We start from the raw sequence: 16,764 nt of genomic DNA, 5'->3' as shown, positions 1-16,764 counted from the left end.
ATGGCTGTCCTGGGATAACCCAGAGTCAGCAAACTAGTCTACACACACATTTGGGAATATAATACGACACCTATAATGAACATTATACAGGAATATGACAGAGAGATTGAAGAGAATCAACATGACCCAGGGGTCACGTAAGAAATATCTTGCTGCGTTTTATAAATGCAGATCTAAATTGCTTATCGTTGTAATTTCAGCTCGGCATCAGACACATTTTGTGCTTCAGTTGCACTTCTCCACTTGGACACGAATTCACAAAATGCCATTCTATCAACAGACAGCACTCTAACTGATGTGAAGCTACTTTTTCCTCTGGTACTTTTCTCTAGTAAAATGCATGATTAACTTCAAGTAATACATTAGGAAATGTAGATGGCCAAAACAATTCTATGATAAACAAAAATGATGGCCATCAATCATTTTCGGAGAAAAAAAAACACTTATTCATTGTAGGCTCATTTACTTGTGTGACTGCTAGCCAAATAGTGTTGCACTTCTGCTGTCATTTGATGGAAATTAAGCAATTGTCTGCCAAATGTGATGCTCCAATGTATTTTCAGTGAAGGAAAACTACACTACACGACCAAAAGTATGTGGACATCTGCACATCGAACATCTCATTCCAAAATTAATATGGTTGGTCCCCCGTTGCTGCTATAACAGCTTCTCCACTCTTCTGGGAAGGCTTTCCACTAGATGTTGGAACATTGTTGCGGGGACTTGCTTCCATTCAGTCACAAGCACTGATGTTGGGCGATTAGGACTGGCTCACAGTCGGCATTCCAATTCATCCCAAAGGTGTTGGATGGGGTTGAGGTCAGGGCAGGCGGGTGACGTTCTTCCACGTCGATCTCGACAAGCAATATCTGTATGGACCTCGCTTTGTGCACGGGTTTATTTTCATGCTGAATCAGTGAAGGTCCTTCCCCAAACTGTGGCCAAAGTTGGATGCACAGAATCTTCTAGAATGTCATATGCCTAGCCCATATGCCTAAGGTGCCTAGCCCAAACCACAATGCATTCAGGCAGGTAGCATTCTCCTGGCATCCGCCAATCCCACAATCGTTCGTAGGGAATGCCAGATGGTGAAGCATGATTAATCACTCCAGTGAACGCTGTTCCACTGCTCCAGAGTCCAATGGCGGCAAGCTTTACACCACTCCAGCCGATGCTATGCATTGTGCGTGGTGATCTTAGGCTTGTGTGTGGCTCGGACATGGAGACCCATTACATGAAGCTCCCGACGAACAGTTCTTGTGCTGACGATACTTCAAGAGGCAGTATGGAACTCGTACTGAGTGTTGCACCCAAGGACAGAAATTTTACAACCTTCAGCACTCGGAGGTCCCAATCTGTGAGCTTGTTTGGCCGACCACTATTTCGCAGCTGAGCCGTTGTTGCTCTTAGACATTTCCACTTCACAATAACAGCACTTCAGTTGACCGGGGCAGCTCTCGTAGGGCAGACATTTGACAAACTCACTTGATGGGAAGGTGGCATTCGATGACGGTGCCACGTTGAAAGTCACTGAGCTCGGCCTCCTGAGAGGCGCAGCGGTCTAAGAAACTGCATCGCAGTGTTGCGGTGTCACTACACCCTGGGGTTCAATCCAACAACTTTACTTTCAATAAACTCAGCAAAAAAAAGAAACGTCCCTTTTTCAGAACCTTACCTTTCAAAGATCATTTGTAAAAGTCCACGTCACAGAGCTTCACCGTAAAGGCTTTAAACACTGTTTCCCATGCTTCAATGAACCATCAACAATTAATGAACGTGCACCTGTGGAACGGTCGTTAAGACACTAACAGCTTACAGATGGTAGGCAAATAAGGACACAGTTATGAAAACGTAGGACACTATAGAGGCCTTTCTACTGACTCTGTAAAAACACCATAAGAAAGATGCCCAGGGTATCTGCGTGAACGTGCCTTAGGCATGCTGCAAGGAGGCATGAGGACTGCAGATATGGCCAGGGCAATAAATTGCAATGTCCGTACTGTGAGACGACTAAGACAGAGCTACAAGGAGACAGGATGGACAGCTAATCGTCCTCACAGTGGCAGACCACGTGTAACACCTGCACAGGATCAGTACGTCCGAACATCACACCTGCGGGACAGGTACAGGATGACAACAACTGCCCGAGTTGCACCAGGAATGCACAATCACTCCATCGGTGCTCAGACTGTCCGCAATAGGCTGAGAGAGGCTGGACTGAGGGCTTGTAGGCCTGTTGTAAGGCAGGTCCTCACCAGACATCACCAGCAACAACATTGCCTATGGGCACAAACCCACCATCGCGGGACACAGACAGGACTGGCAAAAAGTAATCTTCACTGACGAGTCGCGGTTTTGTCTCACCAGGGTTGCTGGTCGGATTCGCGTTTAAGGAAGGAATCAGCATTACACTGAGGCGTGTACTCTGGAGAGGGATCGATTTGGATGACATCAGCAATACCAACTTGAAACAAGCACACTGACGAACGCAAACCGAAAGTATTGTATTGATTTAAGATCTCTCTCTCTCTCTCGGAGAACCATGTTTTTAACATAACCTAGTTTATAGCTTTCCTGTAGTGGTAGCACAGCCAAGCCAAGGCAGTTTGAGCTGGTGGGAGCATCTCAGGTTGTGTTTTCACAACTCAGGGTCACAGCACAGCCAGCCAATTAGGTCCCTATGTCTGTACTCTGTCACTCTTTCCAGTGTCCAGCATTATGAAATGCATGGCCTGGATTACTTCACATTTTCCCCTGACCTGCCTCACTGAGGGCCAGACAGAGTGAGACCAAGTCATGGAAGCCATTATGGTCTCGCTCTCTGGACAATCTCACTGACTGTCAAAGATATGATTTAATTTTTCCTTCACAGTATTTTCAAAACATTACATCTGCCTATTTCATTGAATCTTTCAGAGGAGAATTTAGACATTCACCCTCTTTGGTGAATGTCTTCTCTACATTGTTCCCCTAGCATATTTCCACTGATCATTTTTATTTTATTTTTTAACCTTAGTTTATATGCACACAGATAAAAATCTGCTTTCAAATTTCCGATTGTACACGGTTTCTTTGCTGGACATAGGCCTGCAACTTGAGCAATAGCGTAGGCTAAGTCAAAATAAATCTCTGATATTTAGCTCTAGTTGGACAGGTTCCAGCAACAGCAAACCCCCCTATGCTCAATGAAAGCCCACTCAGAGTAAACACAGTTTAAACACACAAACAACCCACAGGGAGATCCCAAACACACTCCTACCATAGCGGTGTTAGGAGGCGGCGAGACAGTGGAACAGCAGACCATAGGCCAAACTGTTTGCTCAGAATGTGGGCATGATTCCTTTTATTCAACGGGAGTAGTGTGCTACAAAAACAAAAACCGTCATGCTGACATGGTTGTGAATTGAAAGGGGTCAATGGTTACAATCTTTCTTCAACAGGACTAGGGCTGTTACGGTGACCGTATTACAGCCACACCGGCAGTAACGAGTCATGGTGGCAGTCAAATTCCACATGACCATTTAGTCATGGTAATTGTGCTTCTCCAAGCTTTGATGCTGCTCATTAGTAGCCTACAGAACTTGCCAACTGCCTGGTAATCAGCATTCTATTGTCCCTCTAATCACTCTGACATCAATGTAAATGTAATCAAAATTGCTTATCTTTATAACAGGAGTATAGCCTATCAGGCAGGCATGAAAATTAACCACAGGAAAAGCGTCCTCCATTCGCTATTTAAGTGCATAGATGACAAGTATTTTTTTCACTTGCCTGTTTCGATACAGGTGCATGATAATGGTCCATTCTAAATCAAAACAAATTTCACACTTTCAGTATATGTAAAGACCAGATAAAATCAAGAATAGTCTGATGGGTGACAATAATTAGCCAATCACTTGTGAATGATGCACAGTACAAGGCAAGAAACAGTGAATGCCTTTTCCCCCCCCAACTTTTTCAAATCAGTCTCGCACCTCATGTAGCCTAGCCCATAGGCATATATGTTCGATGAGGTTTGTATCACAACTAAAGTGGCAAATAACTTATTAAAATTAAGCACATTAATCTACTTTAGAACAGGTGTGGAGCCTAACTAGAATGCATAAGCAGCGGGTGAGTTTCAAGTTTGGGGAAGAAAATTTACCATAAAAATGCACCTTTATAATAAAAGCATTTGCGCTTCTAGCCTACATAATGTGAAGAAATAGTCTAATAGTTTATCAACTTTTTAAGCTAAAAGGTTTTGATCCGTTGCGTCAGCCTCATTACTTAAAGGTTATTGGACGCTAGGGGTTGTATTAATTTGGGATATATCGCATCCCACAACTGTCCCAGAGTATGGGTGGAATATTTCTTTCTTGCAAAGAATAGGTCAACGTTTGTACTATGGGGGATAGTAGATTGACATAGGCTAGTGCTGTTGCTGTTTGTTAGGCCTACTCATCCTGTTGGCTGCCGAAAAGTAAACGTGGAAAGTTCTTCCAATATCTTCAATATGTGCCTCGGAATTGGATAAGGACACAGTTGCGTCCCCGATGGGTCTGTCTTCACTTGTAGCCGTTGAGAAAGACCTGATCTCGTGACGGAGAGCCATGTGAGTGAGCGGTGCTTGGGAGCGCGCAGCCGGGAGTAGGGAATTATAATTATTATATTCAGCCCAAGGGCACAACGGCCATTTGCCACAATTCTTTTTAGGAGGCATTACGGCAATACAAAGGGGATGGCACCGGAAAATTCGAGACACTATCAAGTGCTTGCCAAAATGTGAATGGGAGCGTGATGGTGTCACTCTCCCAAAAAGTCAGACTTTTTTCAAGTCATCATTAGTCGCATTATGCAGCCTTAGAATGTATTAAAAAAAAACGAAACATATAGATCAATGTTTGTATCACAACTAAAATTACATAAATAACTAAATTAAGCAGAAAGGAGTACCTGTTTCTTTGTTAAACGCCAACACAGAATAGCCGCATGTGCGCGCTCCCTCAAATCATTTGGAGAAATGATACTTTCTATTTTGTTCAGCTATATTCAATTGTATTCTTCATACTATGAAATAATTCCCCAGAATTCTAAGCAAATCTTCTCTGCTAAATTAACTTATGGCATAGCCAGATCAGGGCATAGCATAAGGACAACTCAAGAGTATGCTATTCTGTTCTTCTAAAATACACTACATTTTCTTCATATCATGCTACCATAGACCTATAAAATAAATCCTGGATTTATTGTGACGGTGTAGGCTATATTACATGGATTTATTGTGACGGTGTAGGCTATATTACATGGATTTATTGTGACGGTGTAGGGTATATTACATGGATTTATTGTGACGGTGTAGGCTATATTACATGGATTTATTGTGACGGTGTAGGGTATATTACATGGATTTATTGTGACGGTGTAGGCTATATTACATGGATTTATTGTGACGGTGTAGGCTATATTACATGGATTTATTGTGACGGTGTAGGGTATATTACATGGATTTATTGTGACGGTGTAGGCTATATTACATGGATTTATTGTGACGGTGTAGGGTATATTACATGGATTTATTGTGACGGTGTAGGGTATATTACATGGATTTATTGTGACGGTGTAGGCTATATTACATGGATTTATTGTGACGGTGTAGGCTATATTACATGGATTTATTGTGACGGTGTAGGGTATATTACATGGATTTATTGTGACGGTGTAGGCTATATTACATGGATTTATTGTGACGGTGTAGGCTATATTACATGGATTTATTGTGACGGTGTAGGCTATATTACATGGATTTATTGTGACGGTGTAGGCTATATTACATGGATTTATTGTGACGGTGTAGGCTATATTACATGGATTTATTGTGACGGTGTGGGGTATATTACATGGATTTATTGTGACGGTGTAGGCTATATTACATGGATTTATTGTGACGGTGTAGGGTATATTACATGGATTTATTGTGACGGTGTAGGGTATATTACATGGATTTATTGTGACGGTGTAGGGTATATTACATGGATTTATTGTGACGGTGTAGGGTATATTACATGGATTTATTGTGGCGGTGTATGGTATATTACATGGATTTATTGTGGCGGTGTAGGGTATATTACATGGATTTATTGTGACGGTGTAGGGTATATTACATGGATTTATTGTGGCGGTGTAGGGTATATTACATGGATTTATTGTGACGGTGTAGGGTATATTACATGGATTTATTGTGACGGTGTAGGCTATATTACATGGATTTATTGTGACGGTGTAGGCTATATTACATGGATTTATTAGACTTTTTAAAATGTAGATGCTCCAAAAGGCCTGCATCAGTGGCATATAGGCTATGCGTGGAAGACAGATGCTAAATTATGTATTTATGTTAATTAACGGTCATTTACTGTGCGACCGGCAGTTATTTGCTTGACAATCACCGGCTGACAAAATGTCATGACAGCCACAGCCCTAAACAGGACTAGTGTCCTAAAACCACAAAACACCCATGCACAAGGGCACACATACACCTACAAACACACAAGTGAAAAATGCCAAAAACTAAAAACAAGGGCTTTGGGCAACGTTTTGTAGTAATGTGAAAGGGTTGACACTGACAACAAAGTGCAGTTAGAAGGATAAAGTTCAAGGGTTAGTTGAGGACAGTAACCGGTGGTGCTGCTGACCAAACTGTTTCAGGCAGGTCTCTACAAAGGTCACCCTAACACGACAGCTACATTGTGCCATGTGCATAACAAGGAAGTAAAAGAGCTAAATCAACATATGGAAAAATCCTACTAAGTGGGAGGCAGAGTGACTGACTATGCAGTAGTGAAGGACAGGCAGGGGGAGGAAGGAACGTTCAGCTTACCTCTGCGTCCATGCTCTTCCTCCTAAATAAAAAAATGAATATCAACATGAGTTTTGATGCCCTTACAGATGCAGCATTGGTCTGTAATGTCCGATATCCCAACAGTTATGATATATCCTTTGGTACGGATAAAATCTGCCTTTATGTTATTTGCCACCAGCAATGATGAAGATATCATAGTTCAATGAGCTCAGGGAGTTGTTTAAAGGAATCAACTGATTTTACACAAATTGTATTCGGGGCAACTCCTGCCACAACAACATCATACAAAGTGCTACAGTAAATGTCAATGAACTGAATGGAAGAGCTTTGGAATGTTCATGTGACTGTGGTGCTTACCGGGAAGGGGTAAGGGTGCACTGCAGACTCTGGTGGGTAGACAATGAAGTGGCGCAGGGTGAAGCCGAAGCCCTGAGAAGTGCGCCGCAGATGGATAGTCTTGGGACCTGGCCACGAGAAGGGCTCCTCCTCTCCCTGCAGGTTGAACAGGCCTGCAGGGGAATCACCCCACTCTGACACGTCATTCTGGGGGGGGGGACAAGAGTGAGGGGAGGGAGGGAGAGAAGGGGAGGGGAAGAAAACAAGGAAAGGCGGGTGGGAGACAGAAGAGAGAGAGGGAGGCAATTATTATACCGTACACAACTGTATGACAGATTGAAATAAGATCTACTGCGGGTGACTGCTCAAATTCTACTGAGAAAGGCAAGAATTGTGAGAATGTAATAAAGTTCAAAGCAACAAAAATCTATGCTTGTGGTATGAATGCATTTATTCGTTTTGAAAACTAAATCACGAGTCTGGCAACGACTGAGTGTATTCTGTAGCCTGCTGCCTAATGGATCATAAGCAACAGTAATAATAAAGTTAAATCCACATCATGTGTCTAGACTCGGTGATCAGAAACATGGGATCTAGAGGAAATTCACAAGTCTCCAACAGTGCAGCCAAAAAAAAATAAAGAAATATCAGAACGACCAATATATATAAATCTATATTTTTTTTACCTTTATTTAACTAGGCAAGTCAGTTAAGAACAAATTCTTATTTTCAATGACAGCCTAGGAACAGTGGGTTGACTGCCTGTTCAGGGGCAGAACGACAGATTTGTAACTTGTCAGCTCGGGGGGTTGAACTTGCAACAGTGAATTAGGACACCGGATGCTTATAAGAAATACCGCTTTGCCCTCAGACGAACCATCAAAACAGGCAAAGTGTCAAAACAGGACAAAGATTGAATCCTACTATACCGGCTCTGACGCTCGTTGGATGTGGCAGGGCTTGCAAACTATTACGGAGTCAAAGGGAAACGTATCCGCGACCCGCCTAGTGACACGAGCCTGCCAGACGAGCTAAATGCCTTTTATGCTTGCGTCGGGGCAAGCAACACTGAAGCATGCATCAGAGCATCAGCTATTCGGGATGACAGTGATCACGCTTTCCATAGAGAATGTGAGCAAGACCTTAAAACAGACAGATTACCAGGGCGTGTACTCAGAGCATGAGCGAAACAAATGGCAAGTCTCTTCACTGACATTTTCAACCTCTCCCTGACCAGAGTTTGTAATACCTACATGTTTCAAGCAGACCACTACAGTCCATGTGCCCAAGAATGCAAAGGTAAACTGCCTAAATAACTACCGCCCCCTGTAGAACTCACGTCGGTAGCCATGAAGTGCTTTGAAAGGCTGATCTTGGCTCACATCAACACCAACATCCCGGAAACCCTAGACTCACTCCAATTCTCATAACGCCCCAACAGATCCACAGATGACACAATCTCAATCACACTCCACACTGCCCTTTCCCACCTGGACAAAAGGAAAACCTGTGAGAATGTTGTTCATTGACTACAGCTCAGCATTCAACACCACAGTGCCCACAAAGCTCATCACTAAGCTAAGGACCCTGGGACTAAACCCCTCCCTCTGCAACTGCATCCTGGACATCCTGACGGGCCACCACCAGGTGGTAAGGGTAGGCAACAACTCATCTCCCACGCTGATCATCAACACAGGGCCCCTCAAGGGTGCGTGCTTAGTCCCCTCCTGTACTCCCTGTTCACCTACGACTGCATGGCCAAGCATGATTCCAACACCATCATTAAGTTTGCTGACAACACAACAGTGGTAGGCCTGATCACCGACAACGATGAGACAGCCTATAGGGAGGTAAGAGACCTAGCAGTGTGGTGCCAGGACAACAACCGCTCCCTCAATGTGAGCAAGACAAAAGAGGATGATCTTTGCCTGCTGAAAAAGGAGGGCCGAACAGGCCCCCATTAATATTGACGGGGCTGTTGTGGAGCTTGTCGAGAGTTTCAAGTTCCTTGGAGCCAAATGGCCAGCAGCATACCACCCTGCATCCTACTGCTGTCTTACCTCTGAAGCTAAGCAGTGTTGGACCTGGTCAGTCCAAGGATGGGAGACCAGATGCTGCTGGAAGTGGTGTTGGAGGGCCAGTAGGAGGCAATATTTCCTCTGGTCCCCAAATAAATTGCCCCCGGGCAGTGGTTGGGGACGTTGCCTTGTGTAGGGTGCCGTCTTTCGAGTGGGACGTTAACCGGGTGTCTTGACTCTCTGTGGTCACTAAAGATCCCATTGCACTTATCGTAAGAGTGGGGGTGTTAAACTCCGGTGTCCTGGATAAATTCCCATTTGCATGCTGACCATTTGCATCATCGCCTGGTATGGCATCTGACTGTATGGCGCTACAGAGTGTAGTGCATACTAGAGGTCTAATTAGGGCCGATTTTAAGTTATAAAATTTGCAAATCTGTATTTTTGGGAGCCGATTTCGGATTTCTTTTTTTTTTTATTAAAAAAATATTTATATATATTTTATACCTTTTATTTAACTAGTCAAGTCAGTTAAGAACACATTCTTATTTGCAATGACTGCCTAGGAACTGTGGGTTAACTGCCTTGTTCAGGGGAAGAACGACAGATTTTCACCTTGTCAGCTCAGGGGTTTTAATCTTGCAACAGCACAGTTAACTAGTCCAACGCTCTAACCATTGCACTCCTCGAGTAGCCTGCCTGTTACGCAAATGCAGTAGAAGCCAAGGTAAATTGCTAGCTAGCATTAAACTTATCTTATAAAAAACAATCAATCATAATCACTAGTTATAACTACTAATCCAGTTTAGCAGGCAATATTAACCAGGTGAAATGGTGTCATTTCTCTTACACACAGAGTCAGGGTATATGCAACAGTTTGGGCTGCCTGGCTCATTGCGAACTAATTTGCCAGAATTTTACGTAATTATGACATACATTGAAGGTTGTGCATTGTAACAAGAATATTTAGATTTAGGGATGCCACCCGTTAGATAAAATACCGAACGGTTCCGTATTTCACTGAAATAATAAACGTTTTGTTTTCGAAATGATAGTTTCCGGATTCGATCGTATTAACGACCAAAGGCTCGGATTTCTGTGTGTTATAATTAAGTTTGATTTGATAGAGCAGTCTGACTGAGCAGCAGCAGGCCCGTAATCATTCATTCAAACAGCACTTTAGTGCGTTTTGCCAGCAGCTCTTCGCAAGCACAGCGCTGTTTATGACTTCAAGCCTATCAGCCTAATGGCTGGTGTAACCGATGTGAAATGGCTAGCTAGTTAGCTGGGTGTCCACTAATACTGTTTACAATGTCACTCGCTTTTAGATTTGGAGGAGTCATTCCCCTTGCGCTGCAAGGGCCGCAGCTTTTGTGGAGTGATGGGTAACGATGCTTCGAGTGTGGCTGTTGTCGATGTGTTCCTGGTTCGAGCCCAGGTAGGGGCAAGGAGGAGGACGGAAGCTATACTGTTACACTGGCAATACTATAGTGCCTATAAGAACATCCAATAGTCAAAAGGTATATGAAATAGAAATGGTAGAGAGAAATAGTCCTATAAATACAATATTAACTACAACCTAAAAATCTCTTGCCTTGGAATATTGAAGTCTCATGTTAAAAGGAACCACCAACGTTCATATGCTCTCGTGTTCTGAGCAAGGAACTTAAACGTTAGCTTTTTTACATGGCATGGAGAAGAATGGGAAAATCTCCCCAAATACATACCCAAGACTCAAGGCTGCAAGACTCACTGCCAAAGGTGCTTCAACAAAGTACTGAGTAAAGGGTCTGAATACTTATGTAAATGTGATTTTATTTTCAAAATTATACATTTGTAAAAATGTTACTGTCACATACACATGGTTAGCAGATGTTATTGAAAGTGCAGCGAAATGCTTGTGTGTAGGTTGAGAATGATTTCATATATCAATTTCAGAATAAAGTTGTAAAGTAACAAAATGTGGGGGAAAACAAGTTCTGAATACTTTGAATGCACTGTATGTAATTAAAAGTCTAATTTGACTACATTTTCAGGTGCCTCCCTCATGTCAGCATCTGTCTGGACAGAACAGACTGTAGCCAATACACATAGGCTAACATTTACACTTTGACAAGTAGGCAAATTATGAACATTTAATTACACATGTTTTTAACAGAATAGCTACTGTTTTTTGGTTTTCAAATCAATGTGTCTATTTTGGTTAATGGCCTTGGTGCCCTAGCAGATGGCCTTGGTGCCCTAGCAGATGGCCTTGGTGCCCTAGCAGATGGCCTTGGTGGACTGGCCACCTCTTGAAGGCCAAACGGCCTTTCCCCTAACATCATGAAATTCCAGGCCTGCTACTCAGTTTGCTGCATGTGGATTGGATTCTCTGCTGTTACCAAGAAAGGCTGGACTTTGAAAGAAGCTTATCACTTAGGTAGATAGCTAACTAGCTTCTAAATTAGACAAGCAAATGCACGACTGCAGAGGATTTAGCACATGTTAGACAGTTAACTTAATAGTTAAGATAACTAGCTGGCAAACATTTACTTACGAATTCCAAACTGTAACTCGATCACCAGTCGCGTGCTTGCTGCAAAACTGTGAGTGACAAGGCTCCGGTCTCCCGCTTGTAAACAAACACCACGTGACTGGGAACTACTGGTAAGCTTCATAATGAAAATTGATGTGACAGGAGACATGAAGAACACAATCTTCTTTATCTCCTAAGGCATTGCCCAAGCATTGCTCAACTTGACTGTAGGTGTTTACTTAAAGTTGCTACAAATATTTATGAAAACTTTAAAATAAACAGTTCATTCTATTTACAGTATTGAAAAAAACATTGATAAAACATCCCGTGGCAATTTCCAAATATTCCGGGATACCTCCCAAGCCTAATGCGGTCAAGAAGAGATTGAATTCAAAATGGATTTACCCAGCTTTTTTTGTGGTCAACAAAACAGAAGTTCAACAGAACAGAGGAACATCAGGGGCTCAACCTTATCATGGCGGAATGAGCCAACGGCAGAAGGGCTGCTGTCAAATAGAGCTTCAGGTGCAACTGCGTGACACCGGAGTGAGTTTGGTTTGGTGGGAACTAACTGGCCAAACAGGTTTCTGACTGTGTCTGTCCCAGCTCTGACTGTTGTTCCACAGCTCCAGCACTACTTCCTTGTTTGTGTGTGCATGTGGAGGTGCGTTTGTCCTACATTCATTCCTATACATTCCACTCAAATCCATATAATGTTTGAGAATAATTAGGCTATGCAGTATGTGGGTTCTGCTAGAAGTTAAGCCTAGCTATGCTGATCTGCCCCTACCTGTAACTAACTATATGTAGGCTATTCAGTAACAGCCATCTTCTCTAAATTTATACAGAGGTCTTTTTTGAAAAATTAAAACCTAATAAATGAAAATAGTCCTGAAAGGGCAGGCTTCAAATGCCTCACCCCTTGGGGCATGCCAACCCCAGTTCACCAGATATAATTTAGCAGTGAATCTCATTCCAGCAATATCCAGTCCTCTGATGTTGCTGGGGGTTGTTGACCCTCCTTAGTCCAGATAGACACATGCCTTGCAGGGCTAACATTGCCCCTCACATAGTTAATGCTGTGCTGACAGACCCGGCCAATAAATTCCAGCCAAACATTCCCTGACCGCCCGACCGGCACACACCCTCCTTCCTCTGAGCTGAGCCAAAAAGCTGAAGCTAGACAACGAAGCAGAGGCACGGTCTCTCCAGTTAAACACTGATACTTATAACTGGGGTTAGCAATATGGTTGCAATGCAAACCTAATGGGGATGATCAATAAGGAGGTGATGCATCTATTTCCTCTGGTTATTGAGACAAAGGAGAACACATGAGTTACTAGGGATACACAATATATCGATGAACATATCGGAATAGGATGATATTAGCTAAAAATGCCAGCATCGGGATGTCTAGTTTAACGCCGATGTGCAAAGCCGATGTCAAAGCTGACGTGCATACCTATATAACGTAGGTAGATGACGTGCATACCTTTATAACGTAGGTAGATGACGTGCATACCTTTATAACGTAGGTAGATGACGTGCATACCTTTATAACGTAGGTAGATGACGTGCATACCTATGTAACGTAGGTAGATGACGTGCATACCTATATAACGTAGGTAGATGACGTGCATACCTATATAACGTAGGTAGATGACGTGCATACCTTTATAACGTACGTACATGATGTAATGACACCATGTAAAATGTTGCGCTACACGTGTAACACAGCATTCCTAGCCTAGCCCACAATGTCTGCTGTGTGGATCGAGCAGTCAACAAGTCAAGCAGTCATTTGACAGAGTAAGAACATTTCAAGAAGACAACTCAAAAGGCGAAATACACTAACACCAAGATAATGGAATTCATTGCCCTTGACATTCAACCATTCTGTCGTGGATGACGTTGGCTTTCACGACTGGTCGAGCACCTCAAGCCCCGATGCACACTACCAAGTACGCACTATTTTTCAGATGCTGCCCTACCGGAGTTACACAGTATTGTTGAAACACACATCCATGAACTACTTGCTACGGGCTTCACTGCTATTAGCTTCATGACTGACATTTGGACCAGCGATGTCAGCCCCATGAGCATACAGAGTCTGACAGCACAGTGGGTCAATGAGGATTTCGTACTGAGGAAAGCCGTAACGCATGCTCAAAAACGTGCTGGTTCTCATACCGCTGCTGTCATTTCGAATGGCATTCGAGAACATGAACACACACCTACCTCCATTCAAACAACTGACTGGAGAAATAAGCTCATCAAACTGCGTCTACAGCAGATGTGATACCATCTGTCATGGCATTGAAACACCTGCTCAACAAAACTGCTGACACAGACCGTGGGGTTAACTTCTTGCGGCGACCCATCCCGGATCCGGTATCGTGACTACGGCTCAAGCTCATTACCATAACGCAAAATGCAAAAAAATATTCTTAGAAATATTTAACCTCCACACATTAACAAGTCCAATAGCTCAAATGAAAGATAAACACCTTGTTCATCTACCCAGCAAGTCAGATTTCTAAAATGTTTTACGGCGAAAACATAGCACATATTTATATTAGACCACCACCGAAACAAAAGACGAGAGGCAGCCATTTTGTCCCAGAAAATATAAAATTATAAAAGCAGGATTAAAAAATAAATAATTCACTAACCTTTTGAAAATCTTCATCAGATGACAGTAATAGTACATGTTACACAATAAATGTATTTATTTTTCAATAATATGCCATTTATATCCATAAATCTCTGTTTACAATGACGACATTTCAAAAAATGCTACTCAAATGTCCGGAGAATGATAGCTCCGACAGATAACGTCAGATAACAAGCAATAAACATGACTAAATATACATGTTCTACATATAGTTACAAAGATACACTTCTTAATGCAACCGCTGTATTACATTTCTTTTTAACGTTACAGAATTCGTACACTGGCTATACAATGAGACGGCGCTCAGATATTAGCAGTATGTCTCCTCTACGTTTGGATTCCACAGAAAGCCAAAATAACCACGTAAATATTCCCTTACCTTTGATGTTCTTCGATCAGAAGACGTAGAAGGAGTCATACTTACCCAATACATCGTTTGGTATTAGCATATGCTAAAAGCTTCAGCTGAAATGCACCCAAAATGACTTCTGATCCCGCACTCTTGCGCATCAAAACTTCAAATTTACATATTATATGTCGACTAAACTGGTCAAACTATGTGCAGAATCGAGTGTTTTTAGCATGTAAAACAATGATCAGCGCGAACAGACAAACCGCCTTCAATTGCTGTTCCTTGGAAAAGAACGTGCCCCAAATCGGCCGCGCGCAATAGAGTGCATGTATTTGAGAGTGACCCAAACATTTTCGCCCGCCAAACGACGAGGGCTCGCGGGATTCTCACAATGAACGCGCCATTTGAAAGCAGGCATCGCGCTGAACACATACATACTGTTCCCAGATTGGTAGCTGCCTGGAAAGGGTGGGGGCGATGACGTCAAAGTTGACCCAACTTTTCTCTTGACAAGAGAGAGTTTGGGAGAAAGGCTGCCCTGAGAGTTCTGCTTTACATACAGACATAATTTAAACGGTTTTAGAAACGTTAGAGTGTTTTCTATTCAATAATAATTATTATATGCATATATTAGCAATTTTGGGAAAAAATATTTTCAGTTTACTATGGGCACGCACTTCCTCCAAAGGGGGCAGTATTGAGGCCTAGTCTTAAGAGGTTAACTTGGAAAAGTACTGTGAAAAAGCGATTCGGAGGCATTCTCTCTGAGCCTCTTTACTGTGTCGCCACTAGGTTTGCACATTTTGGGGAATATTCAGGAGGTGAAAACTTTGTGGGAATTAACGAGAATTTATGCAAATGAATATTCATACCATTTAAAATGTAGATGTTTTTTGCATTTGATATATTTACCATATCATATGGAGACAGAAACAAAACTTTTTACCTTATCATATGTTGACAATTTCAAATGATTAAATCCTTCCTATAGAATTTTTTTTAAATAATTTAGTTAGGAATTTAACTTTAAATGAGTTGACTCTTCACATGGGATGATTTCACTGAACAACGAAAGGGAATATTGAATGATCCCCAATGATCCATCGCATCTCCCAAAAACGTTTTCAACATACATCTGTAAATTGATAGTCTAGAAACTAAAGCTTTGGTTGTCTTCCTCTCAGGATTCCATGTCTTGTCCCTGGACATCCTCATTGTTCACCTCTTTGCGGTCACTTTCCAACCTTGCTGAGGATGGCTCGTTGTCAGGCTCAAAATGCCTCAAAATTGCCCAGATGGTCACCAATTTTTCAACCCTTGTATCGGTCAACCTGTTGCGTGTTTTGGTGTGCGTGTTCACAAACAAGGATCAGTTGCGCTCTGAGGTGACTGATGTTGGTGGGAGTTTTGTTTATGTTTTACTGGTAATGGGGACATATGTAAATGCCAACAAAATAACTTTTTGTTCAGTGTGTGTTTCAACTATTTAACAGTACTAAAATGCTTAAGCTCAAAAAAAAGTATATATCTTATCGGATTTTTTGGCAAAGAAATGATCAGATATTGTTATCAGACAGAAATGTCATATCAATGCAACCCTAGTTACTACCAGTTAAGCAAAAACACTAACTTCATGTTTCACACATTAATTACAAAAAGACAAGCACAAAAAACAACACACACAAATCCATTCTGGATAAATGATCACACACACATCAATCAGTCTATGAATCACTACCAGAATGCCAGTGTTTAGTATTTGCATTGGGTGTGGCAGCGTGGAGTGTGTGAAGCACTGAACTCAAAGCTCTTGTTCATTTCATATCAGACTGTGGAATGGAGAGCAGAGCATCAGAAGTCATACATCAGCTTCATAACGACAGCCTCAGGGCTTACGACCTCAGTGGAATCCCAGCCAGTACTATGGTGCCCACTTACTGAATATGAGCTGCCAAAGCATATTTGGGAGGGGAAAAAATGGCTCTTCGGTTACATAGCATAACTAAACATATACGGAAAACATGA

General features: G+C 42.3%; 1 protein-coding gene across 3 annotated transcripts in view; it reads right to left on the bottom strand.

Moving 5' to 3' along the window:
- Positions 1 to 16,764, bottom strand: part of LOC118394737 (rho GTPase-activating protein 21-like) — an 85,264-nt gene that overhangs the window by 53,220 nt on the left and 15,280 nt on the right. For all 3 annotated transcript variants that reach the window (XM_035788229.2, XM_035788232.2, XM_035788231.2), the window contains exons 3-4: positions 7,199 to 7,384; positions 6,860 to 6,881 (exon numbers count right to left, since the gene is read on the bottom strand). In XM_035788229.2, coding sequence (XP_035644122.1) covers positions 6,860 to 6,881; positions 7,199 to 7,384 — 208 coding nt within the window. The remainder of the gene's footprint in view (positions 1 to 6,859; positions 6,882 to 7,198; positions 7,385 to 16,764) is intronic.

The sequence above is a fragment of the Oncorhynchus keta genome, chromosome 15 (assembly GCF_023373465.1).
Source record: "Oncorhynchus keta strain PuntledgeMale-10-30-2019 chromosome 15, Oket_V2, whole genome shotgun sequence".
NCBI classification, from domain to species: Eukaryota; Metazoa; Chordata; class Actinopteri; order Salmoniformes; family Salmonidae; genus Oncorhynchus; species Oncorhynchus keta.
This window is presented reverse-complemented; position numbering and strand designations above follow the sequence as displayed.